General features: G+C 49.3%; 2 protein-coding genes across 2 annotated transcripts in view; one reads left to right on the top strand and one right to left on the bottom strand.

Annotated features, from left to right (window-relative positions):
- The window catches only part of PLOD1 (procollagen-lysine,2-oxoglutarate 5-dioxygenase 1), a 28,286-nt gene extending 10,016 nt beyond the window's left edge, over positions 1-18,270 (bottom strand). The window contains exons 1-14 of the mRNA XM_035117780.3: positions 17,802-18,270; positions 13,177-13,268; positions 12,497-12,633; positions 11,797-11,960; positions 10,288-10,400; positions 9,580-9,643; positions 7,594-7,691; positions 6,741-6,842; positions 4,214-4,345; positions 3,943-4,064; positions 3,457-3,561; positions 2,654-2,779; positions 985-1,126; positions 147-260 (exon numbers count right to left, since the gene is read on the bottom strand). Of these exons, the coding sequence (XP_034973671.2) occupies positions 147-260; positions 985-1,126; positions 2,654-2,779; positions 3,457-3,561; positions 3,943-4,064; positions 4,214-4,345; positions 6,741-6,842; positions 7,594-7,691; positions 9,580-9,643; positions 10,288-10,400; positions 11,797-11,960; positions 12,497-12,633; positions 13,177-13,268; positions 17,802-17,883 (1,593 nt within the window). The 5' untranslated portion in view covers positions 17,884-18,270. The remainder of the gene's footprint in view (positions 1-146; positions 261-984; positions 1,127-2,653; positions 2,780-3,456; positions 3,562-3,942; positions 4,065-4,213; positions 4,346-6,740; positions 6,843-7,593; positions 7,692-9,579; positions 9,644-10,287; positions 10,401-11,796; positions 11,961-12,496; positions 12,634-13,176; positions 13,269-17,801) is intronic.
- Positions 18,271-18,711: 441 nt separating this feature from the next.
- On the top strand, positions 18,712-26,807 carry KIAA2013 (KIAA2013 ortholog). The gene is made up of 2 exons (XM_035117781.3): positions 18,712-20,254; positions 23,337-26,807. The coding sequence occupies exons 1-2, from the start codon at positions 19,234-19,236 to the stop codon at positions 24,194-24,196; spliced, it is 1,881 nt and encodes a 626-aa protein (XP_034973672.3). The 5' UTR covers positions 18,712-19,233; the 3' UTR covers positions 24,197-26,807.
- The last annotated feature ends 203 nt before the right edge of the window (positions 26,808-27,010 follow it).

The following is a 27,010-nucleotide window of genomic DNA, read 5'->3' as shown; positions in this document are numbered from 1 at the left end:
AGCAGCAGGAACGCAGGAGCTCTCCTCTTGCTCTGCTTACACATCTCTCCCTTCCCTTTTCAAACTGGTTCCTAGAGAAATCCCGCTAGCTCCTAAGTTTTGCAAAAGGTACTGCTCGCTGGGTTATTCCGAAAGAGACACCTCACCTCCGGGTTGCTGAAGATCTGCCAGAGATCATTGTGCAGGTGGCTTGTCTGATAAGTCTCCAGGGAGAGGATATGGCCAAACTGTTGCTGATTTGTCACAAAGAGGAAGATCCCCTGCAAACGAGGAGAACCATTGCTCACGATTGAAAACTAGTATCCCGTGAAGCCAATCCGCCCTGTGGTTTCATTTCCCAGCTGGCCTAGTGTGTGGTTTTCCTCCCCACTATTCCAGAACAACACAGCTTCTTGCCCAGGAGTTTAGTGGCAAAATTGGAAGTGCAGGGTTGCTTCATGATAGCCCCCTTCAAAGATTATGCAACCTTCTAAGAATATCCAATAATTAGCATTGCAACGGCCAGTGCAGATCTCAATGCATTGCCTGTCAGCTAGATCTACTATTTTCTGTGCATGTGCACAGAACCTTAGCATTGCAGATTTGGAAGGGACCCCAAGGGTCATCTAGTTCAACCCCCTCCAATGCAGGGGTAAATTATGAGTGCTCCAATATCTTCTTTTGGAGAGACTTATGTTGCTTTTTCTGCAAAGTTCCATTTGCAGAATTTGCACACTTTTCTCTTGAACTAGAAGCATACAGGACCACTCCAACTCCTTGGTGCTCTGCTCCAGAGTCACCCCAGGAGCTGATCCTCACCTCATTTCTTTTCCTCTAGCTCCAATCAGCACCAAAAGGCGAGGAGATTCCTTCTCAGAGGCTAAAAAAAGCCCCTCTTTCATGCTGATTCAGTGGCTCTAGGATGCGGAAGGCAAGTACCCTGCTGCAGAGATAACAACACACCCCAACCCTGCACCACGACGCTTCTGTTCTTGCCACACCGACCTGTTCCCGGATGTTGTGGCAGAGAGCCATGTCTGCATCTAGCTTGCCGCTGTGGAAAACGTCGGTCTGAGCGAGCTGCGATCTCAGGATGCTGCCTTTTATCAGGTAGACGCTGGAGATGTATGGGACGTTCCACAGGCCACTGAAAAGGGGGAGGAGAGAGAATTAGGCATGAAGGGGCATCAACCACCCCAAGGCCTTTACCATATACAGTTATTAAGGCTGCCATTATTATTATTTTTTAGTTTCATCAGCTACCATATTTTTCCAGGTATAAGACGATACTTTTTGCTAAAAATAAATAACTGAATAGGGTTTTCCTATTGGCTTTGGACTGTAGGGGCTTACACCTCCCTGCAAATACAGTCTGGCAAGTATCTGTTAAGCTGAGCAAACTCAATATGCATAAGAGATTCAGGAACTATGGTATTTACCATCTCAATGGAATGGCCAGGCTACCCAGAAAATGCAATCAATAATAAATAATAATAATAATAAATTTTTATTTATACCCCGCCCTCCCCAGTCAAAAACCGGGCTCAGGGCGGCTGACACCAACAGAACCACAATAAAACATAAAAACAATTAATTAAAATACAGATTAAAATACAGTATTAAAATTTAAAGTGCAGCCTCATTTCAAGTAGGCCATAAGTGGCTGACACCAACAGAACCACAATAAAACATAACAACAATTAGTTAAAATACAGATTAAAATACAGTATTAAAATTTAAAGTGCAGCCTCATTTCAAGTAGGCCATAAATCCAAGCCATGAGGGAGAAAAACACAGGGGTCAGGCTGAGTCTAACCCAAAGGCCAGGCGGAACAGCTCTGTCTTGCAGGCCCTGCGGAAAGATGACAAATCCTGCAGGGCCCTGGTCTCCTGGGAAAGAGCGTTCCACCAGGTTGGGGCCAGTACTGAAAAGGCCCTGGCTCTAGTAGAGGCCAATCTAGCCATCTTATGACTCGGGATCTCCAGAATATTATTGTTTGTGGACCTTAAGGTCCTCCGCGGGGCATACCAGGAGAGGCGGTCCCGTAGGTACGAGGGTCCCAAGTCGCATAGGGCTTTAAAGGTCAAAACCAGCACCTTAAACCAAGTAAGGCAGGCACCCCCAAACTGCAGCCCTCCAGATGTTTTGGCCTACAACTCCCATGATCCCCAGCTAACAGGACAAGTGGTTGGGGAAGACGGGAATTGTAGTCCAAAACATCTGGAGGGCCAAAGTTTGGGGATGCCTGAACTAAGGCATTTTCAGGTATCCTGGCAGACAGGAGAGAAGCAACACTCTCAAATTTCTGCTGGAGACCACCTCCTTCTGTGATGTATGTATGATGTTTTGGGGGTGGTCTTGGGCTATAGGGGTCGGCAATTACTAAAGTCTTTCTTGGGGCTTGCACACCATTGCTGTGGGTCTCTCCTACCTCCTTGCAATGAGGGGAAGGAACTCTGTTGCAACAGAAAAATATCCCCCTTGCTTTCTGTGGATCTTGCCTCCATCCATTCATCTCTGACCAATCATGGACTTAGGGGACTCAGTCCCTTGGGGAGTTGGGCAGCAAAAGCCAAACCCCCTGTTTTTTCTATAACACTTTGTGCTAAACTATGGTTTAGTGTGACATGGAGAAGCAGCCAAAGCTTTGTTGAAATCCTTCATGATACTCACATCCGGCGCCCCTGGACGATATCCACATAGTCCTCTGAGCGGGCGTAGTAACCGTCGGCACTCAGGGCCCCCCAGAAATTTGACCACAGCTTCCCAAGACGGCTCACAAGTGGGGCAATCACAAATCTGGGAGGTGGGGGGGGGGGTAAGGAAGGCACAGAAAATAATTGGGTATTAGTGTGCATATGAACCCAAAACTTGGGGAGGTACTTCTGCTTATACGGAGGTGGGAAGAAGTGGCCACGTCCATTTGGCCCAAGATTAACTTCAGAACCTGCATAAAATTAAGCCAAGTACATTTGCATAACTTCTCCAAGATTGTGGCATTTACTAAGCAAAAGGAACTATGCAGGACAATGAACTTCCAACTCTGGAAAACCTTACTCAGAAACTCCTCTGGGTTTTGATAGCCAGTCATGCAGTTTCAAGCACATTTCCTCTTCCATAGGGGCTAGAAACTTGCATCTTTTAAAAGATTTGAAATACGAAAGCAGAGTTGCTCGAGAAACTGGAGTCTGTATCTCTTTCCCCCACCCCCAAACTCACACAAAATTGTGCAGTGGAGGGGGGGGCACCTTGAATAACAGAACTGTATAGTTGGGACCTCCAGTCCAACTCCTGCAATGCAGGAATCACTTCTGAAATTAACAATCCAATCCAGAAGGAAACAGGCTCTGTTGCATCAAGAGAGGTTTGTTTCAATCTGGCAGCCGCATCCAGATGTGGAACGATGAAGGACCACGCCTTCTCCCTGAACTTGCCTAAGGCACCCACGGAACAGGAAGCTGAGCTAAGAGACTCACTTGTTCTGTTCGATCAAGATCCGCAATACATCAGGATTCTTCAGCACCACTTCGGCATCCAGGCTGAAGTAATATTCACAGACTGGGTCTTGCCTGCACAGGTCCCTAAAGAGGCAATAAGCAGGCAGATCAGTCAGCCAGCCAGTCGGTCCGTGGCTGGCTCAAGAGGTTTTAAAGGGCAGATATGTACTATCAAGAGCCACTGCCTGTACCTCGGCCATCTCTTACCAGCAACCAAAAGGTCCGAGGTGTTTCAGCATCAGGAGAGACAGTGTGGTGTAGTTATTAAGAGTATTGGGCTAGGACCTGGGAGGCCCGGGTTCAAATCCCCACTCGGACATGAAGCTTACTGGATGACCACTCTCAGCCTCACCTACCTCACATGGTTGTTGTGGGGACAAAACAAGGGGGCCAGGAGAACAATGTGTGCCACCTTGAGCTTAATAATAATAATAATAATAATAATAATAATAATAATAGGCTTACATGCCCATGTTCCGGCCATCAGCATTCTCCACATGGTCATCTGGCCCAACCACTTTGACAGAGCGGTATTCTTGCCCATGTTCGTTCACAAACTCCTCTACCTGGTCGAGGTGATGCTCCTCCTGGACACGACAACACAAAGCAGAAGGCCTTATACCAGAGCTGAGGCTGGTCTGGTCAAAACAGCCACGCTCACCGGCTGAGAGCTTAAAGGAGCAAAGGCTTCTGGGAGGCGAACGGCCTTCCCTAAGGATGGGATGAAGGTGCTTACCCGATTGTGGATGAAAAGCTGGATCCGTTTCTTGGGGTAGTGCAGCTTCTGTAGGCGCTGGAAGAACGGGGTGAGGAACGGGGTGGGCTGCTCGACAAAGATGCCAATCAGGACAACAGGCAGCACATCTTCCTGAGTTCAGGTATGAGGGGCGAAAAGACAAGAATACATAAATAAGACGAGGTGGACCAAGACAGCCAGCCGCGATGGGCAACCTGATGTTTTCAGGAATCTGGTAAGAAGGTCAACAGATGCTGGATCAGGTCAAGGGAGCCTCTTTCAGCAATAGGGAGTCTCTTTCAGCCTGAGGGCCACATTCTCTTCTGGGCAACATTCTGGGGGTCAGATACCAGTGGTGGGCAGGGCCAGAGGCAAAAGTGGGCAGAGTGAAGAGTGTGAATTTCATCTTTCTGCAGTAGGTTAGTTTCTACACACAAACCACTCTGTCCAGACAAGCAAGAGGTACTGTATTGATCAGAGTTCAAGGATGCATGTCCTCTGCTCTGGGCCATTATTGGGGTCCTAAGATTACACACACATGAAGGTGATGGATGGCTTATGAAGGACCCTAAGTAAGAGGCAGGCAGGGAAGGGAAGATCTCCCAGGGTGGGAGGGTGGGGGAAGAAAGGAAAGCTCCCAGGTGAGAGCTGGGAGGGTCCACCTCTTTCTGTGTGAGAACTCCCTTTGAGAGAGGACCCTGCATTTTCTTTTCTCTCTCTCTCTTTTTGTTTCTATTTAAAATCATGGAATCATAGAACTGTAGAGTTGGAAGGGACCACGAAGGTCATCTCCTCCAACCCCTTGCCATGCAGGATATTTGTTTTACCCAATGTGGGGCTCGAACCCACAACCCTGAGATTAAGAGCCTCATGCTCTACCAACTGAGACAATTGGATAGCAAAGCTAGTTTCCTTTCTCTTATTGTATTATGAAAGAGCTTCAATAAAATCTTATGGGGAGAAAAGGAAGAAATGCACTGGGGTAAAGCAACCCCACTGCATTTTAAGCCACTTAAAGTAGGAAAGGATGCCTTAACAGTGATGCAAAATAACTCAATGGGTGTGTGAAGGAGAGGAGGGGCTTGTGGCCTGGAAAGATGGGGTGCAGCCTCAACTAGGGCCAGGGCCTTTTCAGTATTGGCCCCAACTTGGTGGAACGCTCTTTCACAGGAGACCAGGGCCCTGCAGGATTTGTCATCTTTCCACAGGGCCTGCAAGGCAGAGCTGTTCCGCCTGGCCTTTGGGTCGGATTCAGTCTGACCCCTGTGTTTTCCTCCCTCATGGTTTGGACTACTTAAAATGAGGCTGCATTTAAAATTTTAATATTGTATTTTAATCTGTATTTTAATTAATTCTTTTCTTTTATGTTTATTGTAATTTTATTGGTGTTAGCTGCCCTGAGCCTGGTTTTGACTGGGGAGGGCGGGGTATAAATAAAATTATTATTATTATTATTATTATTATTAAAGGTAAAGGGACCCCTGACCATTAGGTCCAGTCGTGACTGACTCTGGGGTTGCGCGCTCATCTCGCATTATTGGCCGAGGGAGCCGGCGTACAGCTTCCAGGTCATGTGGCTAGCATGACAAAGCCGCTTCTGGCGAACCAGAGCAGCACATGGAAACGCCGTTTACCTTCCTGCTGTAGCGGTTCCTATTTATCTACTTGCACTTTGATGTGCTTTCAAACTGCTAGGTTGGCAGGAGCTGGGACCAAGCAACGGGAGCTCAGCCCGTCACAGGGATTCGAACCGCCGACCTTCTGATCAGCAAGCCCTAGGCTCAGTGGTTTAACCCACAGCGCCAATTGTTGTTGTTGTTGTTGTTGTTGTTGTTGTTGTTGTTGTTGTTGTTTTAGTCTGTATACCACTTTGCAATACTGGTTATGAAAGTGTGGCTTCTAAGTATCAAAATAAATATATTAAAAATAAGAGAGAGGTCCGGTGATCCACTTGAGGCCCCTGGAGGTGAGGTTCCCCATCCAGGTTCCAGAATCCTATTTCTAACATTGGCCAACTAGGTACTTCCAGGAAACTCACAAGCACAGCATGGAGGCAACAGACCAGGAACCAGGTGTCATTGGGATTACACCAGCTCCCATCAGCCCAAGCCAGCAGGGCCACCAGTCAGGGACGATGGCAATTGTTGCCCAGCAAAAGCGGGAGCACCACAGCTTTCCCATCCTTCCGTCACAAGAAAGCAAGAGTCGTGACGGGGATAGCTAGCAGGCAGTGACGGCAAATGATGGCCTCATTCCAGGACGGAGAGCCTGTAGCTTACAATGCCCTGCTGGGACTCTAGCTTGCACCAGCCTCAACCAGAATGGGCAATGGCTAGGAATGGGGATGATGGGAGTTTTAGCAGAGGTAGCTAGGCGCACCAATGGTCTAGCTCAGCGAGTGGAGGATGTGTGTGACTCTCTGGTTGTTGTCCAATTCCCACCAGCTAGCACGGCTGATGAACAAGGCGTGATGGGAAACAGGGCCCACGGGTATCCCAGCCGCCCCAACAAGCCAGCCGGTCCTTACTTTCAGGTCTGCAAGGCTCTTCAAGCTTTCGTTGCAAATGGTGCAGCCCGTCTCAAAGGTCCAGGTACGAGGGATGTAGTTCCCCAGGTAGTTCAGCTGCAGCTTTTGAGGAGAGAGAAAGATTCCCGGATCCTTAGTGGCAAAGCTGGGGTGGAAACACTCGCTTTGCTCTGTTAAGTCTGCAAGTGAGGACATCTTTCCTTCTAGTCTTAAGAACACAAAACCGGATCATTCCAAAGGCCCATCTTGTTCTCCAAGTGGCTGCCCAGGTGCTCCAAAAATAGAAGTCTGCAAGTGGGGCCCGAGTTCGAGAAGCACTCTCCCCTCCTCAGGACGCTTTAGTTTAGAGAAAAGGCGAGCGAGAGGCGAGATGGGAGAAGTTTACAGAATTATGCATGGCATGGAGAGAAAAAGTTTTTTCCTCCCTCTCTTGTGACGCTAGAATTCACAGCCATCCAAATAAGCTGAATGTCGGAAGGTTCAGGACAGACGAAAAGAAGCCCTTCTTCCCGCAGCGCAGGGTTAAACTGTGGAACTCACTGCCACAGGAGGTGGTGATGGCCACGCACCTGGATGGCTTTAAAAGAGGATCAGGCAAATTCATGGAGGAGGATAGGGCTATGGATGGCCCCGAGCCATGATGGCTCTGCTTCCACCGTCGGATGTTTCTGAATGCCAATTGCCGGAAACCACAGGAGAGGAGAGAGCTCTTGTGGTCAGATCCTGCTTGACAGTTTCCCACAGGTCAGCCACTGTGAGAACAGGAAGCTGGACTAAATGGGTCACTGGCCCGATCCAGCAGCCAGGCTCTGCTCAAGTCCCTATGGTTCTGGAACATCCTGACTGGCCTTACCTTGGTGGGGCCGTTGCCATGAATGACAACCGCGAGGGTGTCAAATGCGAGGTTCCGTGCTCTCACGCGCCCGTTCTCAAACTTCAGGACCACCTCATCTTAAAAAAGGAGGGAGAGAACAGAAGGGAACAATGAACTATACGCATTACCATATTCAGTCAAGCTTTTCATATCAATTAAAGGTGCAATCCATGGATAGAAACCTAGATAGATGCTTTATATCAGGTGGGGCTGATGGGAATTGTAGTTCAAAAAGTCTGGAGAGCATAGGAAGCTGCCTTTATATTGAGTCAGACCCGTTGGTCCATTCAGCTCAGTATACTGGCAGAGGCTCTCCAGTTTCATAGAATCATAGAATTGTGGAGTTGGAAGGGAACCCCAAGGATTGTCTAGTCCCAACCCCATGAAGAAATCTCAGCAGGATCAAACAGGATAGGTGGGGCATCCAACCAGCTGGAGATGCTGGGGATTGAACCTGGGACCCTCTGCATGCAAGGCAGATGCTCTACCACTGAGCCACAGCACCAGATTGGGGAAAGCTGGTCCAGATAGATAGAGGAGGCCCAGGAAGCGATCCCTCGAGTCAGCTGACAGCTACTGATGCTGTGAACTATGACTGTGATCACCGTTGCCTCTGTGTGCTTGTTTGTAAAAGCATCTTCACTGTACAAAGTAATTATATGCCTATACAGTGGTACCTCTACTTACGAATTTAATGCGTTCCGAACACACATTTGTAAGTCGAAAAAAATTGTAAGTCAAATCCCATAGGAATGCATTGGGAGAAAAAAATCGTAAGTAGAAGCAACCCTATCTAGAAATTCGTAAGTAGAAAAAATCCTATATAAACCGCATCCAAGATGGCAGACGGAGCTCCATTCGTAAGTAGAAACATTCGTAAGTAGAGTTATTCGTAAGTAGAGGTACCACTGTAATTGTGAGATCACAATCGGCGCCGTTCCCATCCTGCTGCGGTTCAGTTCCCACCGAGCGCTGCAACACCCCTTCTCCTTGTCTGCTATTTAATGTCACTTAGCTGTGATTCCTGCGTTGCAGAGGGTTGGACCAGATGACCCTTGGGGTCCCTTTCAACTCTACAATGCTATGATTTACATAATTATTTCTGCATGTTACAAATTCGGTGCTGCTAATGACATAGTTAGTTCTGCACTTGCTGATTATGACAAAAACATCAAAACAATAAACATGGGGGGAAATACGAGACATTGTACTACCTTTGTAAACCAAGAAAATCCTTAATAAAAATTAATTAAAAAACAACAACAATATGAAGAAATAAGTCATTAATTGCATATCAGTTGTTGACTTTTTTTTTTAAAAAAAGAAACAAAACAAAACACAATGTTTTGAGAGAAAAACAATGACCTACACCCCCTGCAATCTAGTTTTGGTTCTTGCCATAGCCTTAGGCAAAGTTTTTTGTTGCTACTTCCATCAAGAGCTCGCCCCAAAACCAAACTGCTTGCTTTTTGTTCAGGGCATGCAGAGATCAGAGCAGCCAGAGGGATATGGATCAAGAAACTCCCACAATGCCTGACTACAGCTTTGCAAGATGACGCGAGAGGTTGAAACCAACTACGGTACTTAGAGCAGCCCCACTGAAAAAAAATGGAACTAAGTAAGTCGTCCCCACTTATTGTTACCATTTATATTGCATCCTTCCTTCTGAAGGCACCCAGGGCAGCAAGCCCTTTTTTATTATTGTAAAATAAATAAATAAATAGAATAAAATAAAATAAAAACAAATTTTAAAACAGCTGAAAACAATGAGATACAACAAAACATTTAAAATGGAACATGTGTTTGGAGAGGCTTCCCAAAACGGACAGGTTTTCAGCAGGTGTTAAGAAGATGGCGTCTGCCTCATGCCAACAGGCAGGGAGTTTCAACGTGGCTCCTCACAAACCCGGAACTGAGGCTGTAAAAATACAAGACACTTCTCTATCTCCTTTCCCAAATGCTCACCTAGGGCGCCATTCAGGTTTTGAAATATCCGACACCTGTGATCCAAAGTGATATTGATGTTGGTCTATGGGGGAGACAACATAAAAATAGAAATCACATTATCGTAAGAGCTGGAAAAGGGGTTTTGAAAGGCCATGAAGTCTGGCTCTTCTCTCTAAAGGTAGTGCAAAATGTCTGTTTACACCAGACAGGTACACCAGACAGGTGGTAGATTTTTAAATTTGTAAAGCACTCCTGCAAAGGAACAACCATGAGCCAACTTTCAGCTCCCAACTGTTCCTTAGAAGCCTTATCCACACACACACACCCCACCTGACATCCTTGTGGGCCAAATGACAAGCATCTTGGTGGCCAGTTTTGGCTCACGGGCCACAGGTTCCCAAATAAGTAGCTTTATTTCATGAAAAAAGGTAAAGGGACCCCTGACCATTAGGTCCAGTCGTGACCGACTCTCTCTCGCGTTATTGGCCGAGGGAGCTGGCGTACAGCTTCTGGGTCATGTGGCCAGCATGACAAAGCCGCTTCTGGTGAACCAGAGCAGGTAATTTAGGGGTTGTTTGAGCACCCAATGGCTTCTTTTATGTTTTATGTGTATTAGATTGATTGTAAATAAAATATTCATTCTTATTAAAAGGGGGAGAAAGTAACTACATTTTAAAAAGTTCGCCTGGCAAACATGCACACAGTTTCTCTGCACCCTCAATTTACCCGTTTTTCTGGATCCAAGAAGACTTTCGTATAAAACAGCTGGTCGCTATCACTGTCAAGACCCTCCCAATCTGCTACAAGCTTGTAGAGGTGTGAAGCGTAGCCTATGAACGCTGTCAGGAAGAGAGAGAGAGAGAGAGAGAGAGAGAGACGGAGAGAGAATTAACTTTCCCTTTTTTTGCCTTCAAGGTCAAGAAACATTCCAGGCCACATTAAATACCTAAATGCACGTGTCAACAGCTCTGGTTTCTAAAGAATAAGAAATAAGTTCATGTTGATCTGCAACAGAAGTATGCATAAGAACATAAAAAGTGCCTTCAGCTGGATCAGGCCAATGGCCCATCTTGGCCAGCCTCTGGTTTTCACAGTGGCCAACTAGATGCCTCTGGGAAGCCTTCAGGGAGGCCCTGAGCACAAGAGCCCTCTCCCCTGTGGTTTCTCATGGTATTCGGAAGCATTGCTGCCTCCGATTGTGGAGGCAGAGCATAGCCATTGTGGTTAGTAGCCATCAATAGTTCTCTACTCATCCATGAATTTGTCCAATCCTCTTTTAAAGCCATCTAGGTTCCTAGCCATCACTTCCTCCTATAGGAGCCTGTTCCATGCAAACCTCAGTGCTATGCAGAACTCTTCATCATTAAGCAAAAGTGTTTTGTTTTTTTAAGAAGTCTGAAAAGGGACTACTACCTAACATAATTAAGAACCGTTGCTTTTTTTAAAAAGCCTACATCTTTCTCAGGGTAGAAGCACAGCCTGGACTTACCTCACTTTTGGTTCTGCTTAGACAAGGTGTTCTGTGTTAACTGGAAATGTTCTATTTCTGTATTAGTTGGTTGACGGAAATGTATATCCCTTCAGCCATTTTGCAGTTGTAGCTGCACAACGAAGGATCAAGTAATGATTATTTAGTTCAGGGAGAAGACGGTATCCTTTACAGACTTTCACTGTGCACCCAGAAAAAGGGTAAGCTTCCAGATCTCATTATTATGAAGCACTAGAAGGAACGTTCCTAAATTTTGGACACTGTAGATTTGTCCCGTTCTGGTGCACGCAATGTCTTTTGTTTTGTAGTTGTGTTGATTTGTGCGTATGCGCTATTGTGATGGCCGTTGCCTATAAACAATAACATGTATTGAATGGGGCTGAATTACTATGAAGCAAACTCTCAAAACCCATTGGCTCACATGGCGACTCACCAGTACCCAGACTATGGAACTGACTCCCGCAGGAGCCAATGAGGCCCACCAACTTGGATGGCTTGAAAAGAAGATTAGACAAATACAAAACGGTCACTGATGGCTATGATAGCTGTGCTCTGCCTCCAAGGCTGGAGGCAGCAAAGCTTCCGATTACCAGTTGCTGGAAAACACAGTAGGGGAGAAAGTGCTCTTGTGCTTGGGATTTCTTCTTCTTCTTGTGTTCTTAGGTTTTGAAACTTGAACCTAATCCTGTTCTATCATTCTTGGTTACACCTCCAATGCTCCACACCGCAGCTCCAGTCCCTCTTACCTCCGGATCCGAGGAATCGCTTCCCTTCCTGGACCTGGGGGTACTTTGCTTCCAGCCTTCGGTCGGGGTAGATTAGGGTCTCCGACGAGAAGACGACTTTGGCCTTCGCTTGCCTGAATTTCTTCAGGAGTTCTGCCGGGCCTGAAGCAAATATGACGTCATAGCTGCAGGGGGAGGAAACGGGGAGGAAAGGATGGTATCGGAAAGAGCAGGAAGAAGAATTCAAGGAGGTGATTCTGCTGGGTTAGGTATAGAAGTTGTTTTTCCTTACTGCTCCATGACAAGGGAGGCTTATTTATGAGATGGGTCCCTCTGGATTTTGCTGAACTACAACTCCCACCAGCCTCTGCAAACACGGCCAGCGGCCAGGGATGATGGGAGTTGTGGCAAAGCAACATCCGGAGGGTGAAAGGTTCTCCTACACCTGCTTTTGGGGAATGGGATGCTGCCCCCACCAACCTCATTCTGCCCTCAGCCAGCCTCCGCCTGCCTGCCTTTCTTACCACCAGATCTGCACAGAACACACTGCTTATGGCAGGCATCTCCAAACTTCGGCCCTCCAGATGTTTTGGACTACAATCCCCATCATCCCTGACCACTGGTCCTGTTAGCTAGGGATCATGGGAGTTGTAGGCCAAGACATCTGGAGGGCCGCAGTTTGGGGATGCCTGGCTTATGGTCTCCTTTTCAGACCACTTACCTCTCTGTGAAGAGGATGACCAAATCCTCCTTCTCTGCATATTCTTCCAAAGCTGACTTTAAGAGACGGATCTTCTGACCACCTCCTGTCGTCCTTTTATTCTCTCCTCCGTGCCACTCTTCTCCTAATCCTAGGACCTAGAGGGTGGAAGCAGATTTGCAATGAAGCCTTTCTTTGCCCAAGTTCTCTGCTTCAACGGGTTAGCACTTGTGCATTTTAAACGAGTCCAAAGGTAGCAATTCCATTCCCTTACTGCTGCTGCAAGAACAGCTGCTGCTGCAAGAACAGCTGCCCAGTTTTCTATGGATCTTTAAACCAAAACATTTAAAACTGTGCCTTTAAATCACAGGTCATGTACGGAACATTAACACGGTATGTTGACAAGGCATATTGTGTAATGTGAAATGAGTTGGGCTTTGAATGTGAGATGAAAGCTACATGGAGAAGGCGTTTCCTGTGTCTTAAGGGAAATGCCACAACCTAGTGGCAGAGCATCTGCTTTGCAAGCAGAAGGTTCCAGGTTGAATCCACAGCATCTTTAGGTAGGGATGGGAATGCCCCCTGCCTGAAACCCTGGAGAGTTGCTGCCAGTCCGTGTAGACAACATGGAGCTAAACGGACCAATGGGTCTGACTTCTTGTGTCCTTGTTTCCGCATAACTCAGAATCTCCTGGCATCACCTTGACATTGTAGTTGAAGAACTGGGCTGATCTTCTGAACCGTTTGAATCCTTCCGTCTCCTTGGTGGCCACAGTAAGAACCAATAAATTATCTGGATGGAGGAGGAAGAAGGAAAAGGAGGCTTTTAAGAGTTGAGACAGAATCTCTAGTGGCAGCGCATCCCCCAGAACGGGGTCAGTGACACTCAAGGCTTGGTTCCTTGTTGATGTCAAATGAGCCTCACCAACTCAGGGAATGACCAATGACACTCCTTCAGATGATCTCAGTGATCATGGCAGGATATAAGGGTTCAGGCACTCCCTGAAACTGAGAGCCAATGCAATTCTTGGCTCCTTTCCACTGAAAAGCTGCCCTACTACTGTTTGGGCAGTTTAAAAGAAGAGTTGGTTTCGGATATTATTATTATTATTATTATTATTATTATTATTATTATTATTATTATTTGGGGGGGGACTTTTCAGAAACAAAGCCTGCTATACCAAAGCCTTTCAAAGAAGGCTAGAGAAAGGAAACCAAACCAAACAGGAAGCGCTCAAAGCATCAAGGAGCGGAAAGCTTATCTGCACATCTGAGATGGCCTGCTTGTCAACTTGGATTAAAGGGGAGGGGAATGAAAGTTTACCTTTGATTTCACAAGGGCAAATCTCCTGTTCAAGGGCTTCTTTTCCGACCATAATGCAAGCGTAACAGACCAGTGACTTTGGCCCTGCATCTGAGCAGGCTACTGTTGTGTTTTGACTCCTGCGACCTGCTCTTACAGCCCCTGGCAGTCACGTTCTGCATTCCAGATGTCATCCAGACTAAATATAATGCAGCTCTCCCCTTCCCATATCCCCTTTCCTGCCTACTTTGAAGGGAAGGTAGGAGGAGGGGGAAGTATCAAAAATTCTGCAATCTCCATTTGGTTCCATGCGTTATTAAGCGGAGTAGACAGCTACTGATGGAGAAGACAGGTTACTGGAAACTTCAGGAGGGCAAAATGCTCTTGTGCTCAAATCCTGCCTGGGGGTTTCCAACAGACACCTGGCTGGCCACTGTGAGAACAGGATGCTGGACTAGATGGGCCACTGCCCTGATCGAGCAGCTCTTCTTATGTTCTTACAGAAGCAAATATTTGCGGGTGGCGGATGGACACTGGAGGATGGCCCATGAGGGCAAATGGGGCACTGCAACACCACCCTCAATCTTACCCCCACCCACCTGCCAGCCCAGGAGGTGGCCCTGCCTGCCAGCGTCTTTCTCCTTAGTCTCAGTGTTGCTCTGGCGTCCCCTACTGTTGGGCTCCCCGCCTTCCGCCCCATCAGTTTCAATGGGCGCCAACCACCAGTGTGGGTAGGTAAAAAAAAGAGAGACCCTCCAAAACGAGAGTCTTGCACAAAATCAGTTGCCCAGCAAAACGCTGCAAAGGCAAAGCTGAGAGGCAGCTGTGGGGAAAGGATCCAGGAAACTCCACAGCTGTAAACACCCTAGAAAGTTTTTTAAGCCTCGCTATCGGATTTCTTCCACATTCCCAAATGCCCTGATGATCCGGTTACCGGGACTTTCCAGCATTCCATGCAGAAACACACTCCAGTCAGGAACAGTATTGTTCCCAAGTGCCCAGTTAATGCTTCCTGCAGGTCCAGGAAATGCATCCAGATGTAGCAGCAAACAACATCTGGTGTGTCAGTCAGGAGGCTCAGTGACACCGGATATGCCAAGCGGGGATAATGCAGGCTGCTGCATTGTGCTTTGGGAGATGTGCATGCATGTCTAACATTCTAAAATCTGCTGACATTGCCTGAACGCATTCTCCAACACATTTGCCATGCAGAATTTGATCTCCTGGGGCAGAGAGAGAAGGCAGTAAACATATTATTATTATTATTATTATTATTATTATTATTATTATTATTATTGGAAAGGGCGGTAGCTCAGTGGCAGAGCACCTGCTTTGCATGCAGAAGGTGCCGGGTTCGATCCCCAGTATCTCCAGGCAAGGCTGAGAAAGACTCCTGTCTGCAACAACTCTAAGAAATGCCTGCTGGATCAGGCCAATGGCTCATCTACTCCAGCATCCTGTTATCACAGTGGCTGGTCAGGTGCCTGTTGGAAACCTGCAAGCAGGATCTGAGCACAAGAGCACCCTCCCCACCTGCGGTTTCCAGCAATTGGTATTCAGAATCTCTTAAATAAAAACCCCTAGAAGGCTGCAATCAATCAGTGTAGAGTCAGGACTACAACTCCCATCATCCTTGACTACTGGTCCTGCTAGCCAGGTATATTGGGAGTTGTAGTCCAACAACAGCTGGAGATTCAACATTGAGAAATGCTTGTGTGGAGAATACTGAGCTAGACATACCAGTAGCCTGACTCAGTATGAGAAAGCTTCCTATGCCTTAAAGAGTGCTGTCCGCAGCTCAATGGTAGAGCCCCTGCCTTGCCTGCAAAACGTCCTAGGTTCAATCATCAGCATCTCCAGGTGCAGATATGGTAATAATATCCCCTGCTTGAAACACTGGAGCGCTGCTGCCAGTTAGTTCAGACCAGTGTTTCCCAAACTTGGGTCTCCAGCTGTTGTTGGACTACAACTCCCATCATCCCTAGCTAGCAGGACCAGTGGTCAGGGATGTTGGAGATTGTAGTCCAAAAACAGCTGGAGATCCAAATTTGGGAAACATACTGAGCTAGATGGGCCCCAGAGTCTGACTCAGTATAAGGCAGTTTCCTATGTTCCTGTGTCATAGAGACTTTGCTTGAAAAAGTCAAGCCAAAATGCATTTTCAGGCCAATCCATTTTAATCTCCGTTCAACGCAACTCTGAGCCTCAGGGCAAAAGGCAGCCACCAGCCAGCAACGATCAGCAACCTCCCTGACAGACGGACAGAAGTGGGTATCATATTTCGGAGAAAAAAGGTCGCACTGTGCAGACTGCCATTGAATTAGGAAAAGAATATTCCTGAATTCCTCTTTCTTCTGCACTGTAAGAGACTGACATCTGATGCCTGCCTGGCATTTGCACTCTCTGGAGGGAGGTCAGTTTGGGGGGGGAAAGGGGGGGAACCCTACCATTTGCCAAAGTTTGGCTTTGCCACGCTGCTCTCCCCGAACTCTCCCTCCCACGAAACCTTTCCAAGGAATACGTGCGGAGCGTGGTTTCAGATGGGGCAGGGATGGGTGTCCCAGCCTTACCGTTAGGCAGAGAGCAGCCAATTTTGAATGTCATGAACGGGCAGAAAATTTGGTCCAATTATTCACCATGATCTAACTCTCAGCCTTAGGCGTCAAAATAACTTGGCAGGCTTTGGGTACCATGCAACGCAACAGGGCAGCAGAGGCATTTCCTGGGCTTTGCCCTGCCCTCTGGCTGAGTGCTTTCCCTCTCCTGCCTCCCCGAATCAGACATGTATGAACAGATCATTACCCCAGGTGACCAGCCAGGGGTATGCAGCACGAGTGAATTGCAATTTAACCACCGTTTTGCTCTCTGCTGCGTGGCCACGGCAGAGCTGGAAACATTTCGCCGGCCAAAAATCTAAAATATTTTAACAACCATAATTCCCGGCAGCTCCTCGTTCCTACTGAAGCTGTGTCCACGTAGGGTCAGCTGGTGGGGTTCCCTCTCCTTTGCTTTTAAGAATCAGAACAGTGAATTTTTTTTTTAAAAAATTGTCCCATTCTTCATAAGCTGTGTTACTTAACATGGAACATTTAGCAAGTCTTCATGCAGTGTTTTCTACTAGGACAACTGGGGCACAGCGTTATCAAGGATACTCCCCCCTGCCTCAAAATAAATCTCAAACTTATACCCCAAGCACTTTGTCCTGTCCCCCACACTCACGCTCCAGTCCAGTGTACTTTCAGGGACCAGCAACATGCATTAAAAATCAGTGCAAGGATGTATCTTGCAAGGGTGTCTGTGTGAGAGAGAGAGAAATGTATTTTTCTAACTCCCTTCTATGATCCCAATCAAACATAAGAAGAGTCTTGAACCTGGATCAGGCCAAAGGCACATCTAGTCTGGCAGGCATACCCCAAATCGGACTGCAAATACCCAAGGTCTTAATGGGGGAAACGCTTTATGTGATCTTGACCAAATGCTTGCCCGACCCAACCCTAAACAAGTTCTCTTGGAAGTAGGATCACCAGAGATTTCAGCCAGAATTTACACCCCACCTCCCCCCCAAAGCATATGACGGTTCTCTATTCCACATTATCTAGCATGGAGTAAAAAGGCCTGGAATTGTGTGCATAATCGTAAATTCAGCATCCTGCTTTATCAGTGGCCAAATCTTGGTGGGCGATCCAGTGCCCCCTCAGGCCCTCAGTGCCCAACCAGTAGATCCAATGACAGGCACAGCCAGCTAAATTTTAGGTTTGTCTCCATGCTGAGTCCTACAAGGACAAACCTCAGACTAGGGAGGAGGAGATGGACGCTGGCTGGCAGCTCCATCCCTGGGCTGGATTGAAGTAAGAAGACAGGCAGCGGCGACACGGGCTTGGGGCACAGGCAGGCTGGTGGGGTAGCACCCCCATTCTCCCTCGCGGTCCAACCTCCACTGGGAGTTTCTGCCTGGGCCCGAGGGAGAAAAGGGGTGTCAAGCAAGCTTCCCCATGATGTGGGGCGACCAGCTCGGAGACTTACCTTCCTGTCGCTTGGCTCCTCCGTGGGTGCCCTGGGCGGCGAAGAAGAGCAGGATCAGCAGGATCTGGGATCGGAGGGGCATCGTGGGAACGGCTCCCTGCTTCCTTGGGGGCAAAAGTAGCTCTCACTTTTCGCGGGGGAGAGGGAAAGGCATCTGGGATGCAACTCGGCTCTGCACAAGTCCCTCCCAGCCGTCCCGGGGCTGCTGTGCCACGCAATAAACAACGCCCCTCCGGAGGGGAGCTCCTCCTCTCTCTCTCCAGCACAGCCCCACCGTATCCCGCCCACCCCACTTTCGTTTCTCCCCCCTGGAGCCATCCAGGAGCACCGAGATCTTGGGAAGGGATGCAGCTCAGGGGCAGAGCTCCTGCTTTGCATGTAGCAGAAGCTCCCGCTCCCGTTCCGGCAGCATCTCCAGGAAGAGCTGCGGAAAGCCGCGCCGCCGCTGCCAGTCAGTGTCGGCAACACTGAGCTCGGTGGAGCAAGAAGATGGCAGAGCACCTGACCCGCATGTAGAAAAGCCCCAGGTTCAATCCTCAGCATCTTCCAGGCAGAACTGGGACTGTCCCCTGGCTGAAAGCCATGAGAGCAGCTGCCTGTCACTGTCGACAATGCAGAGCTAGGGTCTGACTCTATAAGGCCACTTTCTGTGTTGCATGAGATTCTTCATCTCAAGGCAACCCATGATCGGCAAAAGATTCCTGCATTGCACGGGGTCGGACTAGATGACCCTAGGGATGGGACCCTCCCTTCCAGCTCTACAATTCCATGATTCTATACTTTGCACGCAGAAGGTCCCAGGTTCAATCCCCAGCAGCATCTACAGGAAGGGCTGGGAAAAGACTCCCTGCCTGAAAAATGCTCCTGCTGTGGAATGGGGCACTCTGCAAATGCCCAGAGACACTTTGCCAGCAGTCCCTTTCTTTCTCTTTAAAAATGCTCCTGCTGTGGAAACGGGCGCTCTGCAGATGCCCAGAGGCACTTTGACCATAGTCTCCCTTCAAAATAAAAATAAAAAATTATGCGTGCGGCGGCGGCAGGAGGAGCAGCGCCAGCCGCGGGAGCCGCCTGACGGCCGGGGCTTGCCCTTCCCGCTGGGCCGTCACTCAGCCGCCACCGCCCCGCCTTGCCGTTCACGAGAAAGCCCGTCCGGCTGACGCGAAGCCAGCGCCTCGCTCCGCGGCCGAGAGGAAGCCGCCCAATCCCCGCTCCGCCCTTGCGTCCTTCGTTCCGAGAGAGCCGCCGCCGAGTGGGCAGGCGGGCGGGCCGAGCCCGCGCACTGCTGGTCGGGCGAGCGCGACTAGGCCTCGGAGCCGGGGCCTTGCGTAGCCGCGCCGCCCGGGAACCATGAGGTAGCGGCCGAGCTGGCGGCGAGCGGCGTCCCGCTGTCTCCTTGCACCTGACTGACTGCTCTGCCCCCTCGCCGTCCTCCATGTGGATGCAGCAGCGGCTGAAGGGGCTGCCGGGCCTGCTGTCGAGCAGCTGGGCGAGGCGTCTGCTGGCCCTGCTGTGCTTCCTGCTGGTGGCCTACTGGTACCTCGGAGGCGCCTGGCCTCGACTCCTGCCCTGGAGTTCCCGGCAGCCGCCCGGGGGCGCGGCGGGGCTCTGCCTGCAGGCCGAGACGCGGGCCTGGCAGGCCTGGGCGCAGCAAGGGGAAGCCAGGCTGCTGCCCCAGGCCCCTGGGCACCCAGCGGGCAGCGACGATGCCAGCTCCCCACCCGCCCTGGTGGGCAACGGCTACCTGCTGCTGGACGCCACAGCCAACCGGCTCTGGGTGGCAGCCTCGGCGGGGAAAGGCCCGGCACCCACCTTGGCCCATGCCACCGAATACGCCGCTTTGACGCAGCTCCGGCCAGCGGCTAACGCTGTTGCCGAAGTGGGGGCTGCCATGGCCATGCTGAAGGAAGGCGCTGTCCGTTGGGCCCGGTGTGTCCAGACCGGGCCAGCAACCTCCGAGGCGGCCGGCGGGGGCTGTGTCACCGTCCGGGAGGAGCTGCTAGCCCACCGCGGGCGCCCCCACCTCTACCTGCAGCGAGTAGCCATCATCAACCCCACTGACCGCTTGGTGGCCTTCGAGGTGTCCAGCCCGGCCTCGGCCGCCTCCGGGGGAAACGGCGGCGGGAAGTTCATCACCAGCATGGAGAAGTCCGGAGACCGGCAGTTCTTCCTCTCCTCTGGGCGGGTGCTGCAGCCCGTTGGCGACAAGGTGGTCCTGGTGGTGGTGGCGGCCAAGAAGCTGGTCAACCGGGTGCAGGTGGCACCCAAGTCCCAGTTTGATGAGACCCTGCTGTCTGTGGTGCACACCTCGGAGCCCGTCGAGGCCGCCCGTGTGGACGAAGCCTTCGGCCGGCTCCGGGAAGCAGCCAAGAAGGAGATGCTGGAAGTCATGAGGATGAGGACAGAGGACTTGGTGCAAGAACACCGACAGGCGTGGGCCGATCTGTTTATCTCAGGTGAGAACTGGGCTGGCACGGCACCGGCTTGGAATGAAACAGTGACCTCAAGCTCTGTGGTTTCCCCTTGGCCCAAAACCAGGGCCAGATCCAGGTTCAAAGCAGGGGCTTTTTGCAAAGTGCCCCCTATTCCTGTCTCGGTCTGTTCTGGCAGTAGTGGGGCATGGCCATAGCAGCTGCTCTCTGAATTTCCACTATTTTAATTGCACCCACCAAAGAGCAATGCTACATCAGAGGCATTGTGGGGCATTTAAAGGCTGGTGCCTGCCTGGTGCTAATAAGAGCTGCTGGAAACATATTTGGACTGAGTCCCCACTAGCACGCTGGAGCCCTAACACCTGTGGGCACCAGTGCATAATTGAGTTTGGATCGATGCTGTTTGTCATTTGCACCTTCCACTGTCTCTTTGAGGGTGTTGTAGGGAGAGTGAGATTTGGGAGGTGTGCACAAACCATGAGCGATTGGCCTGGGTCTGTGAAAGCAATAGGAGTTACTCCTTGTAGGCGTTACATCAGAAGGGTGCCTCTTTCTTGATGTACAGCAGGGCAGAGGAACTTGGCCCCACTCAGCATGGCTGGGGGGGGGCTGATGGGAGTTGTCACCCAGCAGCACCCGTAGGTTCAGCATTCCTGGTGCACAGAAATTGAGGATTATGTCCAGCAATATAAGAAGTGGTCTTAGATAGGAGTTAGCCTATTGGACCATCTACCTCAGTTTTGTCCACACTGGCTGGCAGTGGCTCTCCAGGGACTTCAGGCAGGGGTCTTTTCCCAGCCCTATGTGGAGATGCCAGGGGTCAAACTTAGGACAATTGTGTGCAAAATGGATGCTCTACCTACCACTTCCTTTCCAGGAGGAAGTAGCTCGCTCTCTGGTGGGCAGAGGCATTCTGGGGAAGGTTGCAGTTAGCTTTTCTTCCAGTTATGATCCCCCGAACAAAAGATTTGTGAACAGGGACACACAATTTTCCCTTTTAAAGAAGAGCATGCGATTGCATCGAACTGCTTATGCTTCACTAACTCCTTTGCTAGTGATAATATATTGTCCTTTTCATGGACTTTAACAGTAGGCCGTTTTGAGAGAGCTAAGAAGTACTGTATAAATAAACGAGGTTAAGGGCTTGATAAGCAGAAGCAAGCAACTCATGTGAAATTGATGTTGGGGCTGTTTATATCCCATATTGCTCATCAACTAGGCTGTCTTATTTCCTGCATGTGTGCTGGCTTCTTCAAGGTACTTCTTAAGGATATGCAGAGTTCATCTCCTTCCTTACTGATTAACTGTGGCCCACTTCCACGCTCTGGGAAATAAGGAACAGAGCTTCTGGGGCATGTGATGTAACATCTCAGTTTGGTTGTTAGAGCCCTGTGACCTTGCAGTTTGCCCTGCTGTATAATCCAGAATTTTATGTGGATGGGTCTGATAAAATGCCCTTTCAGAGAAGTGGGAGGGGCTGTCACTGCAAACACACTTTGTTTGCAGAATGCTGCACCTTTTATTCCTGTCCTAAACTCCAGCGAGCAACTACCAATCAGTGTCAACAGTATTGCACGAGATGGGCTAAGAAGGCAACTTATTGTGTTCAAAGGAACATAGGAAGCTGTCTTCCACTGAGTCAAGCTATTGGTCCATCTAGCTTAGTACTGCCTACTCCAGCTGGCAGTGGCTCTCCAGGGTTTCAGAGAGGGAGCCCTACCTAGAGATGCTGGTGAGGCCTTCTGTATGCAGAACAGATGCTCTACCACTGAGCTGCTTCCCTTCCCTGAGAATTCCTCTTCCCTTTCCCTCCCTGGCTAATGAGAGTGACTAATTATGATACGACCTTTCCCCCACATGCTTCATGAAGCATTTCAGTGGATTAAACAATACAGTGGTACCTCCGCTTACATATCCCTCTGGTTACGAAAACTTCAGGATGTGTAAGCGGCAAACCCGGAAGTACAGTATTTTTCTGGATTTTTGCCACACACACATGCACAGAAGCGGTCTCTCTGGTTGCAAAAACCTCAGGACCCGGACGGACCTCCAGAATGGATCCCGTCTGCAACTGGAAGTACCACTGTATGTCAGTCAAACCATCATCTCACCACCTGGTTCAACACTTAACGCAAGATTCCTGCTTCTAAACTTTATGTCTGCTTCTAAGGTGTACATTTAGTTGCCTTGAGATACTTTGTATCTAGCAACCAAGGAAGCAAACAAATAATACGGGAAATAAACTTGGCATGTAAACTCCGGACCGTGGCTTCTCCCACAAGTTGCAGCGATGGCTGGCAATTTGGAAAGGGGGACAGACAAATGCCTGGAGGCTACTAACCACCATGGTTAGGTTCTTCCTCCGCTGTCGGAGGCAGTGTGCTTCTGAATGCCAGTTGCTGGGAATCACAAGTTGCTGCACTCAGGTTCTGCTTACAGGCTTCCCAGAGGTATCTGGGTTGGCCACGGTGACAACTGGATGCAGGACTAGATGGATCTTTGGCCGGATCCAGCTGCAGAGCTCTTATTATGTTATCATGTTCCTTTGTTAATCCTTAGGTCTGATTACCAAAACACTGCAGCCTTATGAAAACTAGTCACGCATTCAGCCACATAGTTTTCCTGGGAGTGTTGCAAAGTGGATTAAAATAGGAGGCATGTGACTATATAGAGATGCAGCTTCTTGGAGGAGTTTCTCCTCTTTAACTCTTCCCTTACATTTCACTCCCTACCGCCAGCCTTGTGACTACGATCCTTTCATTTGTGTGCAAGCACAGACTTCCAGTTCCTTCACACTTCTAAATTTGCAGCTGCCTGAGCTAGAGAAGTAGAGAAACAGGATTTCAAAAGGGGGGAGGGATGTCCAAGCTATAATTCATGTCTATCTCTGAGGTTTGATGTGTGGGCCATTCCAAGTGGCTCGTCCACAGCCAAGCCTACCTTGCACGGTGGTTGTAAGGATCAAATGGTGGGCAGCCCATGAAAGAACAGGATGCTGGACTAGGTGGATCATTGGCCTGATCCTGAAGGCTCTTCTTATGTTCTTATATATAAGCTCTGAGTTATGGAGGAATGATCTCTGTAATAATTCCTCTCTCCGTTTCAGGGGTCGAGATGAGGAAGATCATCGATGCTCACACCCCCTCAAGTGACACCGTTAACATGACCCTGTATTACGTCCTCTCCACCACGCCCTCTCCCCTCCTTGACCCTCTCATTGGCAGTGAGGAGAGAGAGAAGATGGAGGCCACCCTGAACTACGCTGACCACTGCTTCAGCGGCCATGCCACAATGCACGCCGAGAACCTCTGGCCGGGCCGGCTCTCAACTGTCCCCCAGATCCTCCAGCTCTCGAACTTGTGGAAGCTGACTCTCCAGAAGCGCGGCTGCAAAGGCCTGGTCGCCACGGGGGCCCATGGCCTCATGCAAGGGATGGTGCTCAGCTTTGGCGGGCTCCAGTTCACGGAGAACCACCTCCAGTTCCAGGCCGACCCTGACGTGCTCCACAACAGCTACTCCCTGCGCGGCATCCACTACAACAAGGACCTGATCAACCTGGCCGTCCTGCTGGACTCAGATGGGAAGCCCTTCCTGCATGTCTCGGTCAAGTTCCAGGACAAGCCAGTCAAGCTGTATGCCTGCGAGGGAGGCTGCGCCAACGACCCCATCGAGCTCACTTCGGAGCCGCGAGGACACACCTTCCCCGTCATGGTGACGCAGCCCATCACCCCGCTGCTCTACATCTCCACGGACCTGGTCCACCTGCAGGACCTGAGGCACACGCTGCACCTGAAAGCCATCCTGGACCACGAGGAGCACATGGCCAAGCAGTACCCTGGCCTGCCCTTCCTCTTCTGGTTCAGCGTGGCTTCCCTCATCACCCTATTCCACTTGTTCCTCTTCAAACTCATCTACAACGAGTACTGTGGGCCAGGAGCCAAGCCGCTCTTTCGGAGCAAGGTATAAACCCTTGCCAGCCGGGCCTGCTTCAGATGCCTGGTGCTCAGCAGACCGACTCAGCCTCTTGGGTTGCCTTTTGTGTGTGTGTAATCCTACCCCCCCCCCCTCAGAGCCAGCGAGTTTCAAACAACCTGCAGGTGAGCAGCATGGCTCCGTGGAAGGCAACCAGACCTTGCCTGGGAGCCTATAAAGAGGAGTCCGAACGCTTTTATTTTTAATTTTCCAAATTGCAGTGTTGGCTCCTTTACAAGAAAGTATCTGGGGTGGGTGCACACCAGCAGTTTCTGCTTCATTGGGGTCCCTCGCAGACGGCCTTCACATTAAAACGATCTCCCCGTGGCTGTCCCGAAGGTAGCTCACCAGCTATAATGCTCTGATCTTGCTGTGTTGCAGGCCCAGGGCCGCCAATAGAAAGGGGATCTCATCAACTGCTAAGCTAGTATTAAGGGTGTTTGCTGTATAGACATGCACACTATTTCCCTTGAAGGAGAGCAGCTGGGGTTAACTGCTCCCTGTAAATTGATCATCTCTGTGTTGCAGGTGGCCCTGCTGCTAGTCCTAGAGGTAGGAAAGTGTGTGGCGGATTATTAGATGAGATGTGCCACGCTCACGGTGCAGTGGAGGTACAGAGGAGCCAGAGGAGTAAAACTCCTTCGCTTCTAACTCCTAAGGGAAAGAAGGCTTTCCCTTGCCGAGAATTGAATAGCCCAAGAGGCGGTGGTGGGGCAGCTTCACATAGCCGGCCTGCTTTTTCCTCCCTCTGGAGCTGAAATGGCATGTGGGGTTTGAACTTTGCCATATCCCGCAAGAGCTGAGGAGGCACTTCGCTTTGGTGCTCTGGATGACACTTGGGAGGGAGGTGTCATAATTAACAGCACCAAATTTTAGTGCCAGATTTTAGTGTTAAAACATAAGGGAGAAAACAAAACAAAAATTACAATCCCCACCCCACCCAAATAAAGCATGCAACCAAGGGAGAGTGGCTGGAAGTCTTTTGCATATAGTGTGTGTACTACTGGAATCCCGGAAACCTGCATTGTGCTCCCTTCATCCACTGCTGTGTGTTCAGGGTGTGTGTCCTTTTTACTCCTGGAAGATCTGACGCCCCTGTTGCCTGTTTTGGGGTTTCCCTCCCCTGCAATGCAGACCTGTTAACCATCAAGCCGTTGGTGCAACCAGCATTGTCGTCACCTGGAAAAAGTTGCTGATGAAGAAGACTCTATTCAGGGTGGGGGTTTGCCTGGGTGCCACTCAAAGCACTAGCCCCCCTGGGCCCGCTTGCAGATTCTCAACACCTGAAAGACAACATCACAGTGAGAGTTCAAAATCTTTCAAGTCGGAGGCCAGGAGGTGGAACCAAGATTGGGGAGTAAGGAAGAGAGACACTTTTGAGACTTTGCTAATCTCGCTTGGTACCCTCAAGATGTTTTGGACTACATCTCCCTGCGAGCTGGCTGGGGCTGATGGGAGTTGTAGTCAAAACACCTGGAAGGCACAAGGCTGGCAAAAGACCTTGCTGAAAGAGAAGGTGGGAGGGGTTAAGAGTTTGCCTTTCCCTGTAGTGGTGCCATCAGCAGTTTTCTTGCTTAAAACAAAACCTGGAGTTTTTGCACTGCAAAATGTTCAGCTTTAGAGATAGAATCAGTTTGCTAACCTTAAATGTTTCTGAGAGCTCCTGCTCTCTCTCTGTGTGTGTGTGCACACCCATCCATCATTCGGGGGGGGGGGAGCGCAACTGAGTGTCTTTTCTGACTGTGAGCTAAACAATGCGGACTGACACCCTGCGCTATTAAATGAACCAAAAGATCTCTGCATCTTGAGTGTGTGACTGACTCCGATCTCTCAGCGACCCAGCACTGGACAAGACTTCAGCTGGAGAACAAGGACCTTTTTGAAAGCAACATATGCCCTTTTGTGCCTTGGTGGGAGGGTTCATGGGTGGGTGGGGAAAATGAAAATGTCTCTGAGAAATTATACTAGCACGTGTTTCTTTCCCATATCTGTCTCTCTCTTCCGCATCGCTCTCTTTGGCTTCCATTAACATCTACTCTCTTTAGTGGAGAATACTTGAAAAATACATGTTGGCTTGTTATGTTTAGTGTTTATAGGAAATGAATAAAATCCCATCTTCTCCCCTCCCCTCTCTTTTTTGTTTTTGTTTTTTGGCTGGTTCCCAATCTAATTCAAGATTTTCCCCACCCCATAATTGAATGTTGGCTCATTCTTTTCATGTACTTTAATTTATTGTTGTTAAAAATGTGGTGTTGATTCTTTGAGCTCGCAGTGCTACTCTGCAGAGTGAGTTAACAGCAATTAAGAATGTATATGTGTTCATCTCTCACAGGTTAACGCTTGTGCTGGTAATGAATTTCTCTGCCTTCTCCGTGAGCATAATGTACAAAATAGTCTACTTTAATTAGAATTTGAAGGAAGGGGGGAGAAATAGTTATTGCTCCAAACCTGTTGCAGCGTTCTCTTTTCTAAGCTTCTGGGTTGTGGGGAGACATAGACTTTCTGATGATTTGAATGTGATTTGTTTTATTTAAAACACCAAAGGTTTTGAGGTTGGGTGGGTTGTTGTTGTTTTTCTAGGAAATAAAAACTTTCCAAAATGACACCTACTGACTCCGTCAACATTTTTTATATTTTGGGGGGTGCGTTTTTGTTCTGTTTTTTGCCTCACTTATTTATTGCATTTATATATCACATTTTTCTCCCAAGTAGCTCAAGGTGGCATACATGGTTCTCCCCTTTCTCATTTAATCCCCACAACAACCCTGTGAGAGGCAATGACTGGCCCAAGGTCACCCAGTGAGTTAC

The sequence above is a fragment of the Zootoca vivipara genome, chromosome 6 (genome assembly GCF_965207765.1).
Source record: "Zootoca vivipara chromosome 6, rZooViv2.hap1.1, whole genome shotgun sequence".
NCBI classification, from domain to species: Eukaryota; Metazoa; Chordata; class Lepidosauria; order Squamata; family Lacertidae; genus Zootoca; species Zootoca vivipara.
Note: the sequence above shows the minus strand (reverse complement) of the source record. Positions and strands in the feature narration are given on the sequence as shown.

What these genes read in the sequence shown, in the direction of transcription:
- KIAA2013 (XM_035117781.3), top strand. Translation starts at nt 19,234, where the DNA reads ATGTGGATGCAGCAGCGGCTGAAGGGGCTGCCGGGCCTGCTGTCGAGC. An exon ending in GGCCGATCTGTTTATCTCAG is followed by an intron (nt 20,255 to 23,336) that starts GTGAGAACTGGG and finishes TCTCCGTTTCAG; the next exon opens with GGGTCGAGATGAGGAAGATC.